Raw genomic sequence first — 26,989 nt, 5'->3', positions numbered from 1 at the left:
ACCTTTGACCTCTTACCAATGTCACTAAAATCTACTCAACTAATTGCCCCATCATACATCATCCTTGGACCAAGTTTGGGGAAAGCTGCTCCATCCAGTTTTGAGTTATCACATAAACAGATAAATTTCAGGATTTGACCTTCATCTTTGACCTTTGACCTCAGTCCGAGTTCACTCAAAAATCAATCAAGTAATTGTCCCACCATACAGTATCCTCGGACAAAGTTTGATGAAATTTGCGTGATCCAGTCTCAAGTTATCGCGTAAACAGATACAATTTCATGATTTGACCTTGACCTTTGACCTTTGGTCGATTTCACCCAAAATCTTATCAAGTAATTGCCCTGTCATACTTTATGCTTGGACCAAGTTTGGTAAAATTCCAGTCAATATTACTCAAGTTATCGCGTAAACGAATGCGGACGTACGTACGTACGGACGGACAACCCGAAAACATAATGCCTTCGGCACCACTTCCTGGCAGAGGCATAAAAAATAGGCTTCAGCACAAATTTCTGTCTTAAAAAAATTTAAAGTGGGTGCACACTTCCCCTTCCAGTTTTTTCTTTTTCTTGGTTTTTTTTTTTTGTTTCCCAAAATATAAAAGGGGGGCACATGCCACCTGGTTCGCCCCCATCTGGATCCACCACTGGTCACTCATCTCTAAAATCAGAGTAAAGTTACCAAGTTATTTTAAATTCGAAGAAAAATGTCATCATCCAAATGGATGTAGTTTTGAGCTCCACGCTTTCATCCCGCATTTATCATGACTAAACGTGCTGTTTTTCTCTTCTGACAATATCCAGCGTTTAAACACTCCTTATCATCACACCAGGGCGGGTAAAAGATACATTTGGTATGTTCTCGTTTTGTCACTGACTTCCACCTTCCCATCTCCTTGTCTCTTTATCCTTTCTCTCTATCTCTGGAAGGTACAGTAGACTCCTGTTACAATGAAGTCCTTGGGACTGGCAGTTTTCTTTCATTATATCGAAATTTTCGTTAAAACTGAACAAATAAACAATAAAAAAAAAAGAGCTGGTAATGTTGCTTTCTTAGGTTTTATTTCGTTGTAGCCAGAATTTAGTTATAACTGGAGTGCACTGTAATCCTTCATGTGCCATCACTGTTACAATTATACCATTAATGGGTTATTAGATATAATAGTCTTTATCGGAATCATTATAGCTCACCTGATTTGTTTCACTGAGGCTTGCGTTTGCATAATACCTAGTTTTGTAAAGTAAGATCATATCTGCATCAAAGTTTTCAATTCATTAATTGTAGGTCGATGATAGATCTTGCAATGACAACTCTGAAGAAGAGCATTGTCGTAAGTTAAAATCTTTTACTGGAGCACTGAAGGGATATTTCCTTCGTGATGAAGCTATTTTTTCACGTTTGATATTTCCCTTTAATAATGGAGACACCGGGGAAATAGGTATTTCTCCTACAGAAGTAGTTTTGTTATGACCGAGCTGAGCTCTACGCTCTGTGTGTGTATTGTCTAGCTGACAGTCATGTGCCTCTACACATACATTTAATAACAGATGCACAAATTGGCAGTAACAGTATATCCACCATGATCTACACACTGTAATTATCTTTGAAGTGCAATACTGGCCCCAGGTTATGCAATATTCCATTCTTTGTCATTTCATACAAAATATTTCTTCGTCAGTTATCACTGTAAATCACTGATTACTGTATAATGTGACCAATTTCAAAATCATTTCAAACAAAAAAGCATAGATTACTGATGGCAGGTGTGCATCATTCAAGCTGTATACAGTGTATAATCCGGCAACTTTTAACAAAACTATCAGATGACATTATGTCAAGTAGAGAGTGTAACTGATCTTCTCTCAGTTATCAACATAATTGGAAATTAGAATGTAGGCAAGTTTTTGTGCGGTAAAAAGAAAATAATAAAATCTTTTAAGATATCTTACATGTCTTTATCCCCATTATTCTTTTTTTTTCATTCTGGGGCAATAACATACACTTAATGTTCTAAATGTACATGTACATGCATATGGTTTTGAAGGTAGACCCTAGCAACATTCAACTTCACACAAAACATGAAAAGTGAATCCATATCATACAATTTCACCAGCTAATACGAGGCAGAATTAGCTTGAAATAGAGACAATATTCTTCTTGGCACACTGCAGCACGATTCACATCTAATCAAATGACGATGGAAGATGGATCCTGTTTATTTCGTATTCAGCCACACCAAACCAATGAAACAAGGCTTTGTCTCAGCATAGATGTACTCCTGGCCCCTGATTGCGTGCTCCTGGAGAGACAAGGAGAGTTAAATAGAATAAGCTGTTGCTTTTATTCTGCTAGATTATCTATATAAATACATGCCAATTGTCAATACACATCTGTAGTATGTCTCCAAATGTCCAATTTGAATATGGTTGCACAATATTACTCATTCTAACTGGTTTACTGGCATATTGCAAGATAATCAACTTAATAAACACTTGAACTTGCAAGCATATTCATACAGTAGTCTCTGCTTAATGGGGAATTTCTGCTACTTGGGCAAGATTTGAAAATACATTTTCTATGAATGCTACAGAATTTTTCGCCTCTCCATCATGTACCCAGGTTAATGGGGCATGCTCTGACTAACCATACACAAAATACAGGAGAGATCTACATTGTATATGTTACCATGCATTCATATGAATCAGAAAAGAGGATACCACATAAAACATGAGAAAACGCTTGGTTTCATGGTTTGGAAGATAGCATTTCTCCACATGTACGTAACTATACAATATGTGGAAGAATTGTTGTCTACTCTCCAACTGTTAGGTGGTTGCATTGTGTCAGGATGGGTGGTAAAAATGGGTTGGTGCTACTGGGATGTTGCTCTATCTAAACATTTATTTTCTCAAGCATTTGGCAAGCTTGGCCTTTGTCAAGAGATATGTGTGACAAACAAATGGCAAATTCAATGCATCTTATCAAACCAGCTGGTATATCACACCATTGTACAGAGATATATATGTATGTGCAGAGGCATCTTTACAAATGTGTATGTGAGTGTGTATCAGTTTGAGGTATATTCGCTTTCTGTTCTTTGGTAAATACAGTAAGAAATGAGGCACATCGGCTACTGTTAAATTTCACCCACTTACTTAAGACACTGCTGAAGAAGGATACGAAGGTGGCAGTGCTCGTCACAGCTTTCTCCCCCGCCGGACTCTTCCTCGTGGTGGAGACGGTGAAACACTTTCCCTGGGATGCATCACCCGGTCCTGTCACCTCTATCTCTATCAGGTGATAATCCCTGGCACTGAATGGAGATAAAAACCAAAACAATGGAGGTTTGCTTTAATGCATACAAAAGTGCAGTCTACCTAAGTTGGCCTTACACAAGTTGAAAATTGGATACGTTGAAGAACAATTCTACATACATGAATATAAACACATGCTGCTTCTATGACATAAGTGAATCAAAGGCTTTTTTCCTCTGGATTCTCCATGTGGATTGGATGTAGGTGGGGATGATTGTAATCTACAAGACAAAATAATACTTCAATGTTGGACTGAAAGACAAAAAATTTACCCAGAATCCATATGGCATGAGCCTACATATGTACCCATCTTCAGAAGTTCATTCTGATGGGGCTGAATAGCAAACTCTGACAGGATATGCCCTCCTACACAAATTGATCACAATTTAAGAGCAAAATACTGACTTATTCAAGGACTCTGGTCATTGTACCTGGGAAATTAGCCACAGAGGGCAATTACCCCCCCCCCCCCCCCCCCCCCCCCCCCCCCCCCCCGGCTAAATACGGGGTAATGGTTAGGTTTAGGGTTGAGAGTTTGTGTTAGGGTTAGGATTAGGTTCAGGATTAGGATTAGGGTCAGGCCGTCAGGGGAAGGTTCCAGGATAATTGCCCAGGGGGTAATTGCCCTAGACCCCTGGTCATGCATAGTTGACTGCACACAGCATCAAATGTTGTGTCTTGTTGCATTACGTCAACTAGTCGAAATGTTCATATGAGACTTCTTCTCTGGTTGAAAAAAAAATAAAAACAACAAACGAGTTGATACTCTTTTATGATAACAACAGCAGTAATTTAATAACACTATAGGCACTTTTTTCTTTGGTCTTTTTTTTCTGATTTTGATTAGTTTAGGCCATGCTGTTATTGCCTTGAAGATTTCACATCATAAAAAATATACCAGAATTTTTATGAAGAAGTAATCACATATTGTTTCCCGTTATATGTGAAAACAATGACAACAAAGAGAAATCTAAAAAGAAAAAAATAATAAAAAATAAATCAATTTTTGGGGTTAACTGTTAAGAAAATGCTTTCAACTACATGCACACTATCTATTGCCCAGATTCATAGCCATGGTAAAGTGATGCAATATTTGGATTTTCCTGAGTCATTAAAAGAAATAGTCAAAATCTTGAGGAATTCTAGTAAGGAATACAATTAATGTGTTTAGCTCACCCAGGATCTGCTACAATGGAGCCCTGTACTCTGTCAAAGCCAAGATTTTGTGCCATCAAACAGGCTGCTGCCATGGTGTTCACATTGTTTGGAGCGAGGGGACACAGCTGTCTCACTGGACCTGTAGCACATGGAAAGATGCAACACTTGCATGATACCCTGTGTCTGTGCAGGCACTTCATATAGAACACAAACAGAGACAAATCAGAAACACATTGGCAACTTCTATCTCTCTCTCTCTCTCCAAAAAAAAAAAAAAAAAAAAAATAGGGAGCCTGAATTCTGTTGCTCAGAAGAGATTCATGTTATTGGCATGACTAATGGCACATGTTTTATGAATTGTTCAATTTTAAGACTAATGCCACATGTTTCGTGAATTGTTGAAGTTTCTCAAATTGACACATCCCATCAAGCAGTTGCTTGTGTCTTATGGAATCAAATCAGAATCTTCATCAACAGAAACAGTCATTTACAGAATAAAGACAGAAGAGACATTGTATCAACAATAGTCAATGGACAAACACAAATTAGAAACAGCCACAGGAAATGGTGAGAAAATTATGTCATGTACTGAATGCATTTTAAGCTTCAATTTGCCTTATTTCTGTGATCACATTAATACAAAGAAACATGGCCTACCATCATAAAGAACAGTCTTTTCTGTGACATTCGCATTTGCCTCTTTCAGCGGGCTCTCAAGACGGAAACACTCTGGATGCTTTGTCATGGTGATCTTTAATGCCTGTAAACAGAAATTTACAAATCAAATTGCATTGGCTATATCTAATAGGGAGGAACTCGAGTAAGAATGTTTAACAATAAAACAAAGTGAAACATAGTTCAGAAACTTTAACTACTGATTTAAAAAAGCACTTGTTACTGTACACACAGACCACATGGGCTTCCAGGTTCTCCTGTCATAACTTAATTTCATACTGTCTTTCTCACTTTTATAGACCAAGTTTTTGTTGTATTTTTTTCTCCAAGTTAACACATATTTGATATTTATTTTGCTCCATGACAAAGAACTACTTACAAGAGTAGGCCCTAACTTTGCCATTTGCAATGTGTCTGTCTTACATCATGTGTCAGAGTGCAATGGATAAATAATCCCAAACCGTAAGCACATTTCATCACAAATGGTGTGTGCAAAGTAAAGTATTCTGCAATTTTAATCACTTAACTAAACAAGTCAAACATAAAGAACAAAACAACAAAAAACAACAAAAATCACACAGGAATAAAAAAAAAAAAAATCCACTTAAGGAAAATAAATCACTTACATGTATACAATTTTCATATTCACAAACGACTACATAAAACTTTGCAATCTTTATGTTTGACATTATAAATGAGAAAGATTTTGTGGAAAATTTATAAAATCAACTTTAGGTGACTTTTATTGACTAAGCACATAGAAAAGCATATTTGATATCATAATGGAACGATCATACCAATCTTCTTAAATGTGCTTACATATGGAGTATGAATGGAGTAGGAAAGCAGGGGCAAGGAGGGGGAGGGAAGTACCTGAAGTGTTCCTCTGTCACCCATCTTCTGGATGTCATGTCCTCCCCACAGGGCTCCACTTGGTATGTACATGCCATGCTTTGTTGCGGCATTCCTCAGAGTGGTTTCAACATTCTGATTGGCCAGTGCTGTTGGTGAGCCAACCTGCGTATATTTGAGTTATACGACGATTTCTCTTTTCACTGTGACTGGTGTGTTTCTCAGATATGTGATCTGTCCCCACCTATGCCTAATGCAATGAAGTAACATTGGTTTCCTGACTTTGGTTGAAATGTATTTTCCAGGTTTTCAGCTTCTGATGAATTCATCCCTCTTCATTCCCCAATGCAATTATAGATACATGCATGTACTATTGTATAATTCAAAAGACCATCTGAACGGAACCTTACATTACATTTTATGGTATCAATTAGAGTTTTATGCCTCATGTGAAAAAAAAAAACAGACTGGAGTACAACATGTATGCATGGAAAGTACAATATGTTATGGCATCTAATTGTTTTGCTGTCACATTCACACATATATGTGTAATAATTAAAGAAAAAAAAACTCAAAAACTCGAGGAAAAAAGAAAAATCATGGCTTTGGAAATTGGCTTTGTTCTCATATACTACTTATTTTTGATTGATAAATCTGTCTCAATAATTATCACATATATTCAAATCTACTATAGATTTAACCGAGAAATATCTCTAAAAGAAAACCAGAACCCAAAGAGTAATTAAAATGCGGATTGAGTGAAAGCAGCAACATTAGTAGAACACGTCATTGAAAGTTTGAGGAAAATAAGACAATCAATGCAAAAGTTATCAATTTTTAAAGGTTTGGTATTGTAATGACTGAATAAGGAGACTACTAGAGTTCACGACATCATGTGTGGATATTAATAAAAATAAAATATAAAGAGAATTCCACAAAAATTCATTTTTCATGAAAATTACACATCCCACCAACTTGATACTGACATACATGTATGTTAAGGTAATCATTCCCCTTGCTTTCTAAAAGCAGTTAGTCAAATGCTCTTTCATTACACTAGAAAAGTGAAAGCATGTTGAATTTTCTTTATATTTTCTTGATATTTTTGTCCACACAATGATGTCATAAACTCAAGCAGTCTCCTCATACAGTGGTTTCAACACCAAAACTGTTAAAATTCATAACTCTTGCATCGATTGTCCGATTTTCCTCAAACTTTCACTGATGTGATCTACTAATTAATGTTAATGCTGCTTTCACTCAATCCACATTTCTCTCGGGGTTTTGGTTTCCTTTAAGTAGGGTAAAAAACCAAAAACAAATCAAAACTGTACATCACTGATGACACTCTGAAAGATACAAGAAATATTGCTTTATGATAGTGTGCAATACTACACGTACTATTTTCAGAGGAAACATACTTACAAAATAATCAGCCTTTGCCAGGAAATCTGCTCCATACATTTCAGATATACAAGGGTGAGCAACCTCTACAATCAGATCAGCATTCCTGTTTAAATGCAAAATATATTCTCCTTTCAGTGAGGTAACACAGAGTAAAACAATTGTATGAAGACGATCATTCTGTGAAAGAAAGTATACAGGGGAAACTCGGTACAACGAACATTGCTATAACAAGATATCGGTTATAACGAGGAAATTTTCTTGGTCCCAAATTTCCTTCCATACAAGTCTATGTAAAATGCTACTCTTATAGCGAGATCGGCTATAATGAAATAACTGCTATAACGAGAGAAATTTTGTGACTTCCAAACAAAGAAAAACATAGTAAATCAAACCTGCTATAGCGAGGTAAAGCAAAATGCCTTCGGTAAAGCGTTACTTCGCCTGTGCTATCATCTTCCGAGATTGTAAAGCTTTATGCACCAAAAACTGTCTTGTACACACATAATCATTTTCTTCAGTGCACTCCAGCTAGCACTGCATGTTGTACGTGTGAAGTGTGTGTGTGCACGCACACTGATGCAGCTGCAGAAAATGTGGTGGGACCGACATATGTATACATGACATCATCATGACGTTTAGCAGGTGTGAGGCAATCTGATGCTGTGATTGGCCTTCTACTTAGGGAATTCCCCGTCTTCACACACACGCAGTCATAATGTACATACAGAATGTGTCACATACACACACAGCATTGTGCAGACCATATTCAAGCTTTCCACACAACACACACCCATACGATAACCACATACCAATCCACAGACGATCTTGATACAATCGCAAGCTATATAAATTTACAAATTCAAACATCTACAATTAATAAGAAACACATTCTTGATATTGGATTTCCTTGGCGAAAAACATCTTCTTACCCATAAAGGTGAGTAATTCCCTCACACACAATATCAAGTTATCATTATTGATTGAAATATGATGGGTAGTCCCACATGTGCAAATTAATGTCTTTATTTTATGCCTTCTTTTATGCCTACTGATATAACGAGATATCGGCTATAACGAGGGAAATGACTCGGTCCCAACCACCTCGTTATATCGAGTTTCCACTGTATAAACAGATACAGCATAAACATCCCTGATTCTATTTCTGAATCAGTAATGGTTTACTTACTCATGCTTGAAACTTGTCCAATTTCAAAACATTCAGAAATACCAGAAGAGAGTCATTATCTGAATCAATTATTTACCCATCAATATTCACTCAAATCCTAGTTTTATCAAGTGTGGAGTATTCAAGAGGTACTCTCATTCAGTTGGAAATGGCAGAGACTGTGGCAATTGAAGTGGGGTCTTCTGGATTTGTTTTTGTGTTTGTTTAGTATACTAATGGACAGGAAGTGGAAGGAGTGCTCCTAAAATTTAGCTTAGGCACCAGTCTAAGATCAAATAACTATAATGTTCTAGATCAATATAGCCATTGAGGAGGAGCTGATTTTGCGATGATAATAACATGCATTTCCTATTGACACCTGCATGGGTATACACAGAAATATGTGTAGTCTTCCACAGGTTAAGTCAAAGCATTACACTGAGCAACAGTGAGGTATGAATAGATAACAGTGGGCAAATATTCACACATCAACTTACATTTTAATATATACTAACAAAAACTGCAAGTATGAGGAAAGAAAATTGCAGGAGCACTGGGAAGGAGTTTTGTCATAAGTGTACACTACCTTTCTGCAAATTGACTAAGATCAGTCAAAATAAGATCAGGTGGAACATGTCCTTCCAAGGCGGATGTCGTGCGGTTCCACACAAAAACTATCTGAAAGTCCTCTCTGTCCTTCATGATATCGAAGAGATATTTCCCTGGATTTGGAAAATGTAATACATAAATATGCAAACAAACAATAAGTAAAACATTCAGAAACATTTGGGAAGAAAAGTGCACACAATGATTAAACATGGCCAAATTGATAACATATTATATTCCCCGACATTTGTCTTGACTTTGTGTTTATTTGCTGTAATTACTTGACCACACAGTAGGGTAAAATCTTCACCTTGGGTGGAATATACACCTTCACATATTTTAGAGCATTGCAACATTGACTTCATTTCGCAGCATTCCATTTGAATTTGTGCAACTTTCCATACCGGTACTGTATATAGTAGACAGACATTTATATTTAGCACTCTGTGATATAATCCTTGAGAGGATTATTAGAACTGTTAGGGAAAAAAAAAAAAAAGGTAGAGTGCATGGAAATTAAAGCAGGGAATTAGAGTAGCCCTTTCTTCTATCATTCCCACTCAATCTCTCTCTCTCTCTCTCTCTCTCTCTCTCTTTCATTGAACTCTGTCTGAAAGAAACATGCACAATATAAAAAAAATCTTAAAAGATAACACAAATGAATGGATAGGCCTACACATGTAGATATATGAAGAGACAAATTCTTCCATGAATATGATGAATACATAAAGACACTATTAAACAAATCAACTACTCTCCACCATGCATCAAATACTCTACTATACAAATCATTCCTCACCTAGTTTTCCAAATCCAACAATACCAACTCTTCTTCTTGATGTCATGGTTGATGTCTTTCCCACAAATTGAGGCTTCAGAATCTACAGTGTATTTTACTTCTCAGTGATCAGCAGATGCCTGAAAGTGAAAGACAGGTATTTCTGGAATAAATATAACTTTGCTTTGCTACATGAACAGTGCCGTATATGATGTATGCCACTTAGTGGTGTATGGTGAATGTTTATCACTGTTCATAGAGAATCATAGCATACACTGAAGAAAAACGTCTTGAGGACGAGTTCATTCAGTTGTGCTGCTATTAATGACGCACATTTCCCGTAGAAACCTGCATGAGTACACTCATTCAGATCAGGACTAGGCAATTTGATGGGTTGCATCACCAGGAAACACCCCACTGATATTCAGGAGTTTAATTTTAAATTAAAGGTATAATTCCGCAGGCAGCTGGCAGTGTTCTCTTTTTAAAACAAATTGCTGCACTTTGAAATGAAACACTGTTATCTATCACCATAATCAAACACTTAAAATGTACCGGTACCCGAACAAAGGAAATCATAGGTCTTTGAAACCATTGAAACCACTCATGGTCATATAAGAGAATTTGTCTTTGTCACTAATCTAACAGGTGAAATAGTGTAACTGTCACATCGCCTGTGCTGCCTAAGTAGAAAAATTCAACATGATATTCTGCATAAAATTTGGGAATACGGCATGGCATGGAATTGAAGGAGGGAAATATTTCAGTGGTGGGCAGACTTACATTCAAAATATGACAATGCCTTATGCAGTGCAATGTAACACATCTGGTTCTCAAGTGATTGTGATAATGTGCTTCAAACCGGCATCCATTTTCTTTTTAGGCACCTAGTCTACTGGAAATTAGTGAGTCATTTCTTCTCTGATAGACAGATAAATTTAGATCTAAGTTAGAGTGAATTTACTATTTATGCCGAAAAGTGGATGTGGTGAGATTATATAGCAACCTGAACCAACCCAATCGGATAATTATCATCAGACTATTAATCGACATGATGTTTCATCTGATGAGTGGGTCCAAGTTGCCAAGTCCTGCGACGCTGAAGCGGCCCAACCACACGGTGCGAAATAGAGATCGACACTCGCTCGCACTCCCAGATCCCATGTGCTCCCTCAGCATGGAGACACGAGCGAGGCCGCTGACCCGCCGCCCCGACCGGGGGCGGGGAGGTGTACATCATCGTGACTTAGCCCCATATGCTTCTTTACAGCAAGATGAGAATTGGTGTGAATATCAATTAAATAAATGTTTAGGAGGCTTAGTACCATGTAGAAGATGTGTAATACCGGAAAACTACTTACTCGATACAACCATCCATCAACGTCGGATATTTCTCGCGTAAAAGGAAAAATCACTAGAAATAAGAAGAAACGTCATTAATACATATCGGACACCCCACACGCTTAACACGCTCGAAAATATTAGGCTCTGCCATCATATTTATCAAAAGTCTATATTTTGAATTTATAATTTTTTCTAAAAATTCATATTTTTCAAATTAAAATATTTATATATCGTAAAATATATTTAACATGATATTTTTTTCTCAAACTGAATTAAAATTATATCGATTCTTTAATCAGAATGACATGTAAGATAGCAATACGTAGTAAACATTCTTGTTGCTAAGCCTGTGCACCGTTTTACTACCGCACTGCGCTACGCTACGCTTTGTGTACGAAATATATGTGCGGTTCGGTGTTGTAGGGTCCATTGACGACACTGATGAAACTCGACAAGTTGTGACGGCAGGTTTTAGAAGAAGTCAAGTAATTTAACCCTACAAACTTCATAAGTTTTTGTGGGTCGCACATTGTCGTAAGTACACTTGTTCAGATACTACTAAAGAGTTGATTGAATCCGGAATAGATTATAGAATATCTAGATTTTTAAGTACTTTTTTTGTCGTACGCATTCATCATGCCGCTGGATTCTGGATGTTGCGTTGGCTGAAAATCTCTAACGTTAACATTCAGTAACAAGGTTCTAACTTGATCTTGATCTTGATGGTGTACGTTGATCAGCCCTGGTAGAGCAACACTCAACTTTGGTTCATAGGTCATGGTAGGAGGGACATTACTCAAAATGTTTGGATAATATATCTTTAAATGAACGTGGATCAGCTATATTGGTTATTGCTTGTGGTAAGGAAATCCAGTAAATTTATCTGGTGGTTCTTGGGAAGAATGAATGTAGATGTAAGATGGAGATCAGTTCTGGAAGTAGGGAGCTTGATTTGAAGAGGCTTCCAACTCCTGGTCCTTCTAAGTGGTTCAGGGTTGAATTCACCATGTCTTTCGAAGGGCAAATCAACCAGGCCATAGATTATTTTATGCATGGATATGATACTGTTCATGTGACGCCTATGACATGTTCCAGGGTAGGTAAGGTAGTTTGATATTCTGGAGCATGGCTGTTACGTCGATCTTGGATGTAAATTTACCTAGCACTTGCCTAGTGTATTGAAAAACTACTCTAGGTCAAGCTACTAAACAGTTATTGACTAGATCTATGTCTACTTGTACTTCACTTGCTTTTATGAACCATTGAGATCGACGACTGGAAAGACTTCCTTTTGAGACAGCCACCCCATCACTCTAGAAATGAAGAATAAGTAGTGTCTAGTGTCGACATGTACGTAGTTTTAACAAATCAGTGCAGATCTAGAATATACAACTCTACCTAGCCTAACCTTGCCAGCGATACGCACGGACCGGATGCACGCACTCACTTTTGGGTGGCTGTCTCAAAAGGAACTCTTGCCCCTTCGACTAGTACAACGCAAACAGCCATGATACGCAGGGTGCCGATGGCAAGGTACCCTGCCGATAGGTGGTACCCTTACCGTACATGATATTCTGCTAATATATAGAGATGAGAGAAGGATAAGAGAGGACGCTATAATATGAATGTAAGAATGACCCAAGTCCTTCATTCTTACATTCATATAAGATTCAACTCATTCTTTTCAGGCACTTCCGGGGTTAATTAGGATTTATCATTTATACACAAGATGAGTCCATGCATAAGCTACAATTCCCCATGTCAAACTGAATTTGGCCAAAAATTGGACTTGGTCGTTCTTATATTCAGGTCTTCAGTTTAGTTCGCGCCCTCTCTCCTTGCTGCACTATACCACCCTGTGCGGCAGTGTATTGATCCAGATCCAAATCCAGTTAGTACGTGTAGTTCTACACAACTCACAAGGTCAAGAGGTAGAACCCCTTTTTTCTTTTTTTCTGAAAGTCCACCCTCTACGCAACCTCCAGTTAAAACTCAACTGGAGATGTTTGGGAGGTCTACTCATCCAAGATCCTAAAACCTAAAATGTATAGTTTGTAGTAGAGCAGAGGTGAGGAAACTGAAAACAAGCAGAGTGTCCAGGCAAGTTGACGATGCTGTAGAGAGTAGTGTATTATAAATACTTTAGAAGCCTACAAACTGTATTCATGAAATGAGCCTTGCTATTGGTAAACATTGGTAAAATTTTCATAACATGAGGTCATGAACATGTGTGTTGCTGTTGGCCAGGACAGGTTTATACAAATTATCCATCTTACATTAGCACTTAGCAGCTGTCCTACCGCCTTTCCTAGCCCTTGTTGTACGTGGGTTGTTATTTATGACTTACTGTAAACAGCTACAGTGACTTTCAAACTAATTTATTATGTTCGTGATGATGTACAAGTGTATATGCTGCTGATGACTACAAGTGCAAACTCGCCCTTACAAATAATTTCACAACCGAAATTGAAAGACTTGCATCTGCTGAGTCTCCTACAACGTCTGGTAACAGTAGTAGATCATTTTATAAAATGCCCTAAATAGCCATTTTCACATTTCAAAAAGTAACATTTAATATGTTTGAGACTACAAATTACCCGTACTTGTAGCCAACACCGGACCAATATTCCATGTTTAGAAGTCTGCATGTACACTGTAGGTCTACTTCCTTTTTGCAACTTCATATTGGTGTAGAGTTTTTGGTATACATTTTGTTTGTTGGATAGAAAAGTCTAGTCTTTCTTCTAATACACTAAAAATACCAATATTGCAAACATCTATTCAAGAGGAATTGGAATTTCTGATGGTAGAAAAAGTATATTCTACCTGTTTGTGTGAGAAACATTGTGTTCCTAAATTTACACTTTTATGTCCAATGAAATATGTACTCTAAAAGTGGATATTTTCGTGCTCAACGGGGTAAGAAGAGTTTCGTGTGTTTTAATTCTGCAGAATCAAGACAACTACTGGAGCATATGGCAAGCAAAAATATTTGTGTGCTTTTATTTTCGCGCAAGTTTTGGGTTGCGCGAAATGCACGAAAATTTCAACATCGCAAAAAATTCCACTTTTACAGTAGTCAAGTTTTCAGGTTTATTATTGTTTTTACTTGGCACGTACATGAATAGTAGTGGCTCCCTACTTTCCACTGCATGTCTCACGGAATGATTATCACAAATCGTCACACCTGTGCTTTATAGAAATCTTGTGGATTAAGTACCATTCAGCACCATGGCACCCAAGAAGAAGGGGAAGAAGTCGGGGAAGAAAGGGAAGCTGGCCAAGATGACTGAAGAAGAGAGAATCCTCTACCTGGAACAGAAGGAGCTCGCCGAGAAGGAAATGCAGAAGAAAAAGGAGGACATGCTGAACCAGTTTCTGAAGGTATCCTAAAGAGCCCAATTAATGGGGTTGATTTGCTCAAGTACAAATCTTCTGTTTTAGTGCATTTGACTTCATGTGTTCAAAATCCTAGAGTTGTAATACAAATAGACACCAGACTATTTGTATTGTGTGTTGATTTGCTCAATGTGTTAAAATCCAGGATAATATCTATCTAGAAGGTTTTTTTTTTTTCATCACATCCTGCTCTATGTGATGCTTTGTTTGCTTCAATACTATTTGTAGATGCATCCCTCATACACGAACCATAGGAGAGGAGATTAAAAAAACCCACACCTTTTACATTGTAACAAAAATGATCTATCATTTGGTACAGTATTAGTGTACACATACATGTACATGTGCTATTATAATTTTTGACCAATTTCATTTTTGGTGTTTGTTTGTTTCATCTTTATGTAAGATTATGACTAGATGATGCCATGATTACTCTGAAGGAATGAGAAGAAATTCATAGAGATATGAGGGATCTTTTTAAAACATTGCCTAGTGTAGAACGAGAATATTGCTGTTTTGAAATATTTTATGCCAACTGCCACTGACTTGGAGATACAGTGTAGAATAGCTGACAAAGGAGATGAAATAGCTGGTAAGTGTAACTTGGACTTCATATCTGTCTCACTTGTCAGTGCAAGAGTTACGAAATGTAGTCATGCTGTAGAATGTGTATTTTGTGTTCTGCAAAAATGGTTGTTGCATGTATGTTATTTGCCAACTCTCTTCTTTAATTCATTTTTTCATCCAAATAATCACTGAGATTTTCTTGTCGTGACATTCCCTCCCTAGGACAAGCTTGTGAAAGAGGAGAAGAACACCCGCTTCAACCTGTACAAAATCACGCACCAGTGGAGAAACATCATGCGTGCCGCAAAGTCCAAGGAGCTGAAAAACGACATTGAAATTCTGAGCCAGACTTTTGAGCGTGTCGTTGACAGGAAGGACAGTGTGATTAAGTCGCTGGTGAAGGATCTTCAGGAAGCTGAGGAGCAGTACGCCATGGGATTGAGGAGTCATTTGCAGAATATGGACAGTCTTGTTGGTGAGTGGTTGTGTCCACAAAATGACCACGATGACCATCAGAGTTAATGCAATTACCGATGAATTAACCATGCCTTTTGCAGACAGGAAGACCCTCAAAAAAAGGGGGTAAGGTTATTGCACATTGAAAGCTAAATTTTTGCCCACAATAACAGTGTCTGTCTACAGGACATTATATTGTGTTTTGGGAGGAGACATACAACAGGTGATATTTTGGAGCATGTCAGGTGGCATATCACATGATCTCGTGAGATTCTGGAGGCTTAAAATGACATGTCACTTTCCAGTTCTTGCCGAGCTCCTAAGCACCTGTGCACTCACCCATAAAAGCTACTACTCAACTAACACTGAACTGGTAATGAAAAGAAAATGACACCTTAGATGTAATTGTAGGTGTCTCGGGTACCAACATTACATTGTATAATCAGAAGTTCTTCTTTGAAATGGCCTGAATTCTTGAGGTATGGTTACTATACCAGTAAAAATATTTTTCGGAGAGATTGGACAGAAACATTTAGAATTTGAATGAAAGTTTTGGCTATGAATTGACTAAATTTTAAAATGATTGTTTGCATGATATGCACATCTGTGTGATATACATCATCATGTGGACATGCAATGTTTTTGAAAGATAGCTTTGTACTGGACATGCATAGACAAATGTATTTGTGCTCTGTTGCATGGCAGCAATAGTGGTATAGCATTGTCCTCCACTGAATGTATTCACTTTTGACTTCATGCAGATCTGCAGCGAAGTAGACTGGAAATACTCAAGTCCGAGTATCTGGAGGAACTGGAGGTCCTCAAGAAAGAGTTTGACACAGAGAGGGCGCTGATCATCGAGCAGCACAAGAGAGAGTTGAACGACCTTCAGGACATTCTCTTCGCCATGGAACAGAACTCTTCAGAGAGGGAGAATGAAGCCCGGCAGGAGTTCCAGAGTCTCCGGGATGAAATTAAAAACAAGGTCTGGACTCTTTTTTCATTTGAATGTTTTTTGTTTTTGTTTTTGCACTCTTCCTCTTTCACCAATTATTTCTATATGTAAGACAATGTTTCCCCTTTAATTGACTGGCAGTTTGTAAAGATACATTATGCCAAATACATGTAGTTCAAAAAGATACTTAATGATGTGTCACTCAGAGGTGCATTGTATTACTAGTGGATTTAACAGATTAAAGATTTTGACTTTACCAAAACAACAACCTATTGCCAAGTAAACTTCACTTCCTTAGCAAATAATCACTCCATGAGTGCCCATGACAGAACAAGTTACATTGTACTTTTTAGCTAGTGGATGGTTACTGGAAAAGCCATTTTTTTTTTTCCCATTACATCTGGTTTGAATTGTCTTAGAGGCTCATTACATGTTGTTCTTTGTTTGCATTAGTTCCTTCCACTGCAATTTGCTGTACCACACCATACTCTAACGCTAGAAATTGAGATACCATGTTACCTTGGATCAGAAAAGCAAAAACCTGAAGCTAGTCTCTGTAAATTATGAGTCTCAGATCTGCCAGTTGCTATAAGTGACATCCTACATTTCTCTCCATTTTACTGTGATGTCATCATTGATTATTCCCCAATCCAACCCATAGAACCTTGAAGAGAAGCATGCCTTGAGACTCCAACTGGAGGGTCAAGTGGAAGACCTGTGGGCACAGTTCCAGCAGGCACTGAAGAACTACCAGGAGACGACCGAGGAGCGGAAGGCTGCCTTTGAGACCCTTAAAGACAAGGACGAGAAGAGTGCCAAGGAGATTGAGATGCAGATGCGCAAACTTCAGAGGATATCGGTGAGTAAACCAACTACTCAACTCTCACCAGCAACTTCTGCCTTCAGTTTTGGGTGAACTTGCAACATACAATCTCTAGATATCTTTGTTTTCTTTTTATGCCTCCGCCACGAAGTGGTGCCGGAGGCATTATGTTTTCGGGTTGTCCGTCCGTCCGTCCGTCCTTCCGTCCGTCCGTCCGTCCGTCCGTCCTTCCGTCCGTCCGTCTTTCCGTCCGTCCGTAATGAATTTTGTGGACAAGGTAACTATCAAAAGCTGTTGAGGTATCCTAATGAAACTTGGCATGTATGTGTATTAGGGGGTGAAGTTGTGCCTATCAACTTTTGGGTGCACATGCTCAAGGTCAAAGGTCAAAAGGTCAAGGTCAAATACATAAAATTTCACTATTTCCACCATATCTATGCAATGCCTGAAGATATTTTCTTGAAACTTAGTGTATACATGTATTACCCAATTTAGATTCTCTGGTGAAAGTTTGGGTCGTGAGATCAAAGGTCAAAGGTCAAAAGGTCGAGTAAAAGTATTAAAACTTCTTTTTTTCTCTGTAAATTGGAAAATTGTTCAAGGTATCTTCATGGAACATAGTATATATACATGTACTGACTGGCAGTGATTATCTAGAGAATGTAGGGTTCATGGGGTCAAAGGTCAGGGGTCAAAGGTCAAGTGCAACACTTCAAAATTTTACTATTTCCCTCATGTTCATGCAATGCCAGCAGGATTAGTATTTTTTTTTTTTTTTTACACTTGGTGTATGCATGTGTAACCTAATAGAAATTCTCTGGAGAGTCTTTTTTTCTTTTTCTTTTTTTATTGCCTCAAAGGTCAAAAGGTCAAAGATCAAGTGAAAGTGCTGAACTAACTTTTTCCTCCATATCTCGGAAGTGGCTCAATGTATCGTGAAACTTACTGCATATCTATGCATGTTCTACCTGAACGTGATTATCTTATGAATTTTAGGGTCTAAGGCCAGATGAACATGGTAACAATTTACTATTCAGTACAGAAATTGCACTTTTTCTCCATACCGGTACCATGAAAATTACTCAATGCATAAATGTATGAATGGGTCAAAGTCAAGTTAAAGTCCTTAAATCCCCAAATACATGCTCTCCTATTCATCAATTAAACCAAGTTCAAGGAAGGTGAACATTCAACACATTTCTGACAAACTTGTCATTTCAATATTTTGCCAGTTTTGTGAAAATGTAATCACACATTGTCCACATGTACTATCTAGCCCTATTAGGAGAATCATGCATTATGGCGGAGGCATACCAGTCGCCATAGCGACATTTCTAGTTCTTTTTTGTTTTGTTTGTTGTTTCTTTGTAATAGACCAAATGTGTATTATGCGCCAGTGTTGACTGGTAAATGATCTTTCTCAGAAGTCCAACTCTGAACTGTGATAATGACAGTAAAGACATTTTGTTTTTCCGTAATCCTTTGTAACCTGTCCCCCCCCCCCCCCCCCCCCCCACCGACTGTAAGCCTTCTGTACTTCATGAATGTGTATGTTTTGTAAAAACACAAAATGTTACACTTCATATTACCCTTTTTTATAGAGTACAAATATGTTCAAAACCCTATGCTTGTGATGTTGATGTACTGGTAAATGAAGAGAATATGATGTAATAAAGTTAATTTCTTTGAAAACTGAAGATTTGAAGGTATTGTGACAATCAACCATTTGTGTCACAGGACAACATTGCAGCACTGAAAGCAAAGATGGCCCAGAACTCGCGTGAGAGCGAGGAGAGAAATCGCGACCTCCGCGAGCAGCGAGAGGTCATCGCTCAGCACTTCCATGAGCTGAAGAGCCAGATGAATAACTTCCGGGAAAATGAGAGGTCGCGGCTGACCAAACTGACCCTGGAGAGCAACGCAGCCATCAAGCAGGTCAACCGAAAACTGGAGATGGTAAATTAATCTTTCTGCTATACTTGTTGCATTATTCCTGTAGAATAACAAATATTTAAATTTTAATAGATAAGTGACCTTTTCCGTGCAAACCTTCCTTATATCCCCACACAGCAGTTATCCATGCAGAAAATCTCGGGCATCAACAAATGATGTCGTACGTCAATATTTCCATTCTAGAAACATTTCAGCATGTCGCTGGGGATGGTAGGCATTAATTCAATATGTTATCATTTCATTCTCAAAAAAAGATATCAGTGAAGTTGAGTCTTTGGCATTCTGGAATTCCATTAGTGGAAGCAACGACGTAAATCCGTACTGAGGAGTGGGGGGGATGGTCACCATCACCGTGATTACAAGCCCATAACCAGACCGGCTGGGGGGGGGGGGGGGGGGGGGGGGGGGGAAGCTTGGCGCCCCCCCCCCCCCCACACACACACACACACACGCACACACTTTACAGGGATCGGATGTCCCACTCTTTTGCATGAAATATAAAGTGGGAGGAAAGTGGCAGCAAAAATATGAAGACTTTTTGTTCTTGTTGCTTTTGTTTTTTTGCTTGTCAGATGACTTTCGGCGGAAAATCGGACCTTAAAAGTATGAAAACATTTCTTCTTTTTTTTAAATACCTATGAGAGGGAGCGGAACGACCGAACGGGGGGAGGGTATGTGGGGGGGGGGGGGGTATCCCTCTCCCACACGTGGAAGATTTTGCATTTTCAGACCTAAAATTCAGCGATCTGGTGCACACTTTTGGTGAAAATTCTCTTTTCTTTTCTTTAAAAAAACAATAAGAAAATGAAATATTCACAATATATCATTGAATGACTATATCGTGGTATTTCAGCTCTTGCTCAGCCTGTGCGACATCACTGTGAAGGCCTACTAAATATAATGGGGCCTATCACCGGCGTAGACAGGATTTGATCTTAGGAGGAGCGGTTATGTGAGGCAGCGAGGGGGGGGGGGAAGGGTATGGTAGGGGGATTAATGATTAAATATGGAATAATGATTAAATGCGAGTGAGTGAAGAGAGCGAGCTTGAAAATTGTGGCATTTTACAGTCCAAAAACTGCCGTTTGTAGCTATATTTTTCGCTTTGGAAATTAAAGGGGCGCATCGGGCGAAAACTGCTGGCAATTACTGGCAGCAACATCAGGAGAATGGCATAGCGGTTAAATGCGAGCGAGCGAGCTTGAAAATTTTGACATTTTACAGTCCAAAAACTGCCGTTTGTAGCTATATTTTTCGCTTTGGAAATTAAGGGGGGCGCACCGGGTGAAAACTGCTGGCAATTACTGTCAGCAACATCAGGAGAATGGAATAATGATTAAATGCGAGCGAGCGAAGAGAGCGAGCTTGAAAATTTTGACATTTTACAATCCCCAAACTGCCGTTTGTAGCTATATTTTTCGCTTTGGAAATTAAGGGGGCGCATCGGGCGAAAACTACTGGCAATTACTGGCAGCAACCTCAGGAGAATGGAATAATGATTAAATGCGAGCGAGCGAAGCGAGCGAGCTTGAAAATGTTGACATTTTACAGTCCCAAAACTGCCGTTTGTAGATAAATTTTTCGCTTTGGAAATTAAGGGGGGCGCACTGGGCGCAACTGCTGTCAGTCACTATCAGTAACATCAGGAGAATGGCATAGCGGTTAAAATTTAAATGTGAGCGAGCGGAGCGAGCGAGCTTGAAAATTTTGACATTTTACACTCCAAAAACTGCCGTTTGTAGCTATATTTTTCGCTTTTGTTCGTCCCACTTTATCGGGGAACCATCCCCCCCCCCCCCCCATTGACACCTCTGCATTATGAGGGTGCTTTTGTTAAGTGAAAGATCTGCTGCACACTCTTTGATAAATTAGGGAAATATACGTCAATGTCAAAATTGTACAAAGTTTATCGAAAGGGATCCTGTATAGCGGAGCTTTTGCATGTTTATGATTGCAATACAACGATCTGGTGCAGAGTTCTGGCAATTTTTCGACAATTTTCCATTAAGAAAGTTCGAGATTGTGTGTGTGTTACAACAAATGCCCCTTTGCCCCCCCCCCCCCCCCCAATAGATTTGACGCCCCTGATCTTCCCTGGGTATGCCCATAGATGTATCCTGACTGAGTCATTAGTCACTGTCGTTTCTCAGGAATGATTCAGGAAATGGAGGGGGTTCAATTATGGCGATATAGTTTTTGTGTTTATTTGTTTGTTTTCGTACATATTTTGCAGATGGTCCCCAGTTACTCGCGCATGTTTAGGCCTACATGTAGGCCTATATTGACGTTGTCAACTTCTGAGCCATACCTTACAGTGTATGTCAATGTTACTTTCTTCGCGAGCGAGCGAAGCGAGCGAGCGCTTGAGAAAATTATGTATACATTTTCCTACAAGATATAACTGTTCAGCTCTGTTACCTGTCTGAAGGCCGGCGTACAAACGTCATGCAATATGCCAAAATTGATACAATCACATTTCTGCTTCCTCCATTTTTTCCCCTCAAAATTCAGGGGGGGATGATTGTACAGGCCATCCCCCCCTCCTCCATTTCAGGGGGGGATATATCCCCCCCATCCCCCCCGGGATTTACGCCCATGAGTGGAAGGCATCAGGGGAAGGGTGGATTGGAATGTCACACATACATTGTACTGATATCTGGATCTCGAGGGTGGCATATCACTTGCCATACTGCCTAGTCCATAATTCCAGTATAAAATTTGTGCATGAACCTGTACATTTGAAATTACATGAAGTTGTAGAACTTCTTCTTGCTTTTGATTGGCATAGGAGTTCAGCAAGGAGAGGATATGATTTTGTTATTCCCCTTGTTTGTCATTTTTTGGACTTAACGGTACCTCATCAGGATGTACAAGATAGTCTTACTTTGGGGTGTAACATAACTTAACTATGTGTCTGTTGTATATATTTCTACTAAATTTGTGTCCAGGGTGAGAGGATCCTGAAGTTGTCTGAGATGGGGCGCAAGCTGGAGACTGAGGAGGAGAAGGTGCTGCCCTTCTATGCCTCCAGCCTCACCCTGGAGGAACAGGAGGATGTGGCTGCTGCTGTGGCAGAACCACCATCAGAGAAACTGGCCGAGGTATGTTGGTGGCACCCGTCACATAGATTTGGAAAAAAAAAAAAAAAAATGTTGATTTAGTTATGAAATGTTTGTAATGCACACATGAGGACCACCTTCTGAGAAACTGGCAGATGTAAAATGGTGCTACCATTCACGTAGATTTATTTATTTTTTATTATACCCCCGCCAAACGAAGTTTGAAGGGGGTATATAGGAATCAGCGGACGGTCGGTCGGGCGGTCGGTCGGGCGGTCGGTCGGGCGGTCGGGCGGTCGGTCGGGCGGTCGGTCGGGCGGTCGGTCCGTTGCAAATCTTGCGTCGCGAACTACTTCCTCAGTTTTCAACCGATTCCCATAAAACTTGGCACAGATGTGTGCCTTGGGTTGTAGATGTGCAAGACGTATTTTTTGACAGTACCCAAAAGTACGTTGCCATGGTAACGGCATATTATGGGCAAAAATGGGTACAAATCTTGCGTCGCGAACTCCTCCCACTGTTTTTGATCAATTTTTATGAAATTAGGTGCAAATGTTCATCTGAATATGTTAATGTGCAAGACACATATTTCTGCAGTGGCAAAAAGTGCGTTGCCATGGTAACGGCATGTTATTGGTAAAATATAGGGCAAAATGCTTCATGGCAAAACTGCTTCATCAGTGTTCTTCCAATTCTCATGGAATTCATATTGAATGTTTGTCTTAGGATATAGGTCAGCATGACACATTTCTTGACAGTGACAAAAAGTATGTTGCCATGGTAACAGCTCACATATTATGAGCCAAAATGATGGAAAATTTTGTGTTGCAAACTACTTCTTCAGTTTTTGCCCAATTTCCATGAAACTTGGTACAGATGTGTGCCTTTGGTTGTAGATGTGTAAGACACATTTTTTGACAGTACCCGAAAGTATGTTGCCATGGTAACGGCATATTAATGGCAGAAGATCAAGGAAAGATCTTGCGGATTTAACTACTTCCTCAGTTTTTTGACCAAAGCTTATGAAATGTGGCACACACATTGGTCTTGGTGGGAAGATGTGCAAGACATATTTTTCGGACGTGTCGGAAGCTGCGTTGCCATGGTAACGGCATATAAATGGCAGAAGATCAAGGAAAGATCTTGCGGATTGAACTACTTCCTCTGTATTCGACTGAAGCTCATGAAATGTGGCACACACATTGGTCTTGGTGGGAAGATGTGCAAGACATATTTTTTGGACGTGTCGGAAGCTGCGTTGCCATGGTAACGGCATATTAATGGCGGAAGATCAAGGAAAGATCTTGTGGATTGAACTACTTCCTCAGTTTTTGACAAAAGCTTATGAAATGTGGCACACACAATAGTCTTGGTGGGAAGATGTGCAAGACATATTTTTCAGACGTGTCGGAAGCTGCGTTGCCATGGTAACGGCATTTAAATGGCAGAAGATCAAGGAAAGATCATTCCTTGGGTAAGACTGTCGTCACGGGGCGGGGGTATTAATCACCTTAAGTGATATTTCTAGTTTTTTAAAGAAAAGGTCATTGGTAGTGGAATGTTTTTAGTGCACACATGAGAACCACCCTCTGAGAAACTGTCTGAGGTACAATGGCTGCACCCTTCACATTGATTTACTTTTTTTTCTTGAAGTCGTAGGTAATGTTTTTTAAAAAGTCTTTGGTAATGGAATTGCACACCCTTAGTGCGATTAGTGATAGTGCATCATTCACTAAGTATCATCAGTACTGACAATGGCCCCTTCTTACACAGCATTGTTTCATGATGTGGGCTTTTGTCATTGTTTTTTTCCCACCAGATCATGCATGAGTACCAGTCTCTAGAGAACTTCTGGAAGCGCTACAACAAGGTGCTGCTGGACAAGGTAGCCCTGGACAAGGAGCGGTCAACTCTGGTCATGGAGAACCAGCGCCTGCGCACCGTCCTCAAGCAGTATCTGGATGGCATCTCGGTCAACGACGAGATCCTCAGCCAGGTCAACCCACTGTTTGTGGTCAACCAGAAGACCAATGCACCGTAAGTATTTCCTTCGACATCCGCTGATGCAAACATAATTTGTTTTTGGTTTGATTTTTTCTATTTCCCTTCTCAAAGAATTTGAATGTTCAGTCAACTGGTTATCATTTTTTTCAAAGAGAATTCTCGCTAATGAGAAAAGAATGACAAGTGTAATTTACTTGTGAGTTTAGTAAACCTTTCAAAGATAAGAGACTAGCTGCATTTTGTGCCAAATTTTCTTTGTGATCTGATGAAGATCACTGAAATAGGTTAAAAGCATCATGATGGCAGAGAATTGGAGAGCTGGATATTACAATTTTGTGTCATTCAATGCATCTATTAGTGAAATCAACCAACTGAATAACATTATCAAGCCCCAGTTTACTTGTAATATGAATGGTGCAACAGGCTTTATTAGTTGGTACAGACAAATTCTCTTTAGTCTAGAACGAACGAATATAATTATGATATTTTCTGCAAGCATCTCAGTGCAAAAATATTTTGAGGTGATTAACCATTTGTAGCAAAATGAAATTGAAACACTTTATTAGAAGATTTGTATTTAATATGTCTATATACTGGAGACACCATTTCAAAACAAAACAAAACAAAAAACCCCATGGTGAACTCAACTTGTAATAGGTATACCTCTCATTCCTTTGTAGTAATGAGTGTTTATCATGGTTGCTTTATTTGGATATCCTGACATTGTAACAATGGTAGCTGACTGAAGATCTTAATTGGTGTGTATTTTATTTCTGATGTAGTAGAGTATGAGCAATGAATATCCTCCCGTCCACATTGATTTATATATTTCCCTTAAAGCTTACAGGAGACGAATAGTTCAAGCCTTCCTGTGAAAGATGAATATGAATAAGCTTGCTAGTTTATTATCAAAGGTAGAAATATATTATGCTTATCTTCAATCTCTGACATTCATCTTCCTCCCCTCCACTTCTCCCCCCCCCCCCCACACTCTCCACAGGATGGCAGTACCCATCATGGATCCGAGAGTTCAGCGACCTACCCAGACAGTCGTGGAGGCTGCCCACGTCATCAAGCATACCATCTGAGAAATGTCTGAAGAATTTTTGAAAAGGATGGATAGAGAGGAAGCCAACAGAAGTCTTAACCATCGTGATACATCATTGTACCACCACTTCCTCTCATGTTTTTTTGTGCATTGTTCATGAGTCCGTCATTCAAATGCAAGGGTGGTGTATTGACTACACTTAATGTCAACCCTTCAGCCAGGTCACTCTGCCGTCGCAGATTCAATTCACTTCACTTCCACTTGGATTTCATTAATGGGATTAAGGATAGTTCAATGCCTAATCTCTCCAAGTTACTTTGTTGGAATCTGTAACGTAATATTGTGAAATACTGTGATAATTCTGAAACTACCACTTCTCTCACATTTCCAAGTATGTAGCCAATTCTGTTGACTCTTTAGTTCTGTTTGAAATATTTGGAAAGAGGGCATTCATTAAAAGAGATTCAGATTGTCAAAGGTTGTTACCCTCCCCCCCCCCCCCCATTTTTAGTTCTTGTTAAATGATCGAACTAGCAGTTATGCATCCCTTCTTCATGTTGCCTCAGTATTCTTCTTTGAGTCTCGCTCACATTTTGTTTGCCTGAACTGAAAGGTGTAATGTAAGGAACGGGATGATATTTAATGTAGAAGAGATTTTCTTTACCCAAGTTCTGTATAATTTTACACACATTTACTCCACATTGTGGTTGTCACCACTGGAATGAAAGTGAAATTAGTTTGAGTGGCGGATACTTAAACTGACCTTAGCAACAGGAATTGCTTTTGATATTAGAAAACTTTGCAGTAAGAGGTGTTTAAAGGAGAACCACAATAAATTCCACAAATCTATACATGGAGCTGTCGATTCATGTACTACATGATGTGAAATTATGAAATGCCCCCTTAACTATAGGATTTATTAGTAGCTTAAATAACTTTCTGCAGGCATGTTTTAAACTTATCAAAATAGGATAAAGTGTAAACTGTAGGGCCATTTCACATCACTGTACGATCTTATGTTGTTGCACTTTTATTGTCATGCATGTTTAGCAAGTGGCAATGTAAATTGATTGAAGTGAAATGAACTTGAGTTCAGTTGTCGGACTTGGTTTTTGGATTATTTACATCAAATTGAACAGTATTCATGCATACATATTGTAAATATTCTGTATATTTTTGTAAATATACTTTAGTGTCTCAAAAATAAAGGTCACTGTATATGTTTGTGAGTCTGGATTATTAAAAGAGATTTATTCATAGACAATTACATTTGTATTATGTCATTCCTACTCTGATATGAAGTCACAACATGACATGAAAAGACTGATTGCGAATGACAGCTAAACAGAGAGCACATTTACAGAGAGTTTGAGAAATCAAGAGAAAGTATTAGCTGCAGAGAAAGATAGAGATATGCATGTAG

The 26,989-nt window shown here is 38.9% G+C and overlaps 2 protein-coding genes across 2 annotated transcripts; one reads left to right on the top strand and one right to left on the bottom strand.

Moving 5' to 3' along the window:
- Positions 1–2,010: 2,010 nt before the first annotated feature.
- LOC139742733 (aspartate dehydrogenase domain-containing protein-like) lies at positions 2,011–11,410 on the bottom strand. Its single transcript, XM_071653258.1, has 9 exons — positions 11,320–11,410; positions 9,980–10,098; positions 9,161–9,296; positions 7,428–7,512; positions 6,024–6,167; positions 5,133–5,235; positions 4,494–4,614; positions 3,159–3,316; positions 2,011–2,302 (listed from the first exon to the last, which is right to left on the bottom strand). The coding sequence occupies exons 2-9, from the start codon at positions 10,023–10,025 to the stop codon at positions 2,265–2,267; spliced, it is 831 nt and encodes a 276-aa protein (XP_071509359.1). The 5' UTR covers positions 10,026–10,098; positions 11,320–11,410; the 3' UTR covers positions 2,011–2,264.
- Positions 11,411–11,707: 297 nt separating this feature from the next.
- On the top strand, positions 11,708–25,606 carry LOC139742732 (dynein regulatory complex subunit 2-like). The gene is made up of 9 exons (XM_071653257.1): positions 11,708–11,836; positions 14,503–14,686; positions 15,491–15,743; positions 16,486–16,709; positions 17,341–17,538; positions 19,240–19,458; positions 22,404–22,556; positions 24,334–24,551; positions 25,519–25,606. The coding sequence occupies exons 2-9, from the start codon at positions 14,534–14,536 to the stop codon at positions 25,604–25,606; spliced, it is 1,506 nt and encodes a 501-aa protein (XP_071509358.1). The 5' UTR covers positions 11,708–11,836; positions 14,503–14,533.
- Positions 25,607–26,989: the final 1,383 nt, after the last annotated feature.

Source organism: Diadema antillarum, unplaced genomic scaffold (genome assembly GCF_040938485.1).
Source record: "Diadema antillarum isolate AM-2024a unplaced genomic scaffold, OU_Dant_1.0 seq00001017_RagTag, whole genome shotgun sequence".
NCBI classification, from domain to species: domain Eukaryota; kingdom Metazoa; phylum Echinodermata; class Echinoidea; order Diadematoida; family Diadematidae; genus Diadema; species Diadema antillarum.
This window is presented reverse-complemented; position numbering and strand designations above follow the sequence as displayed.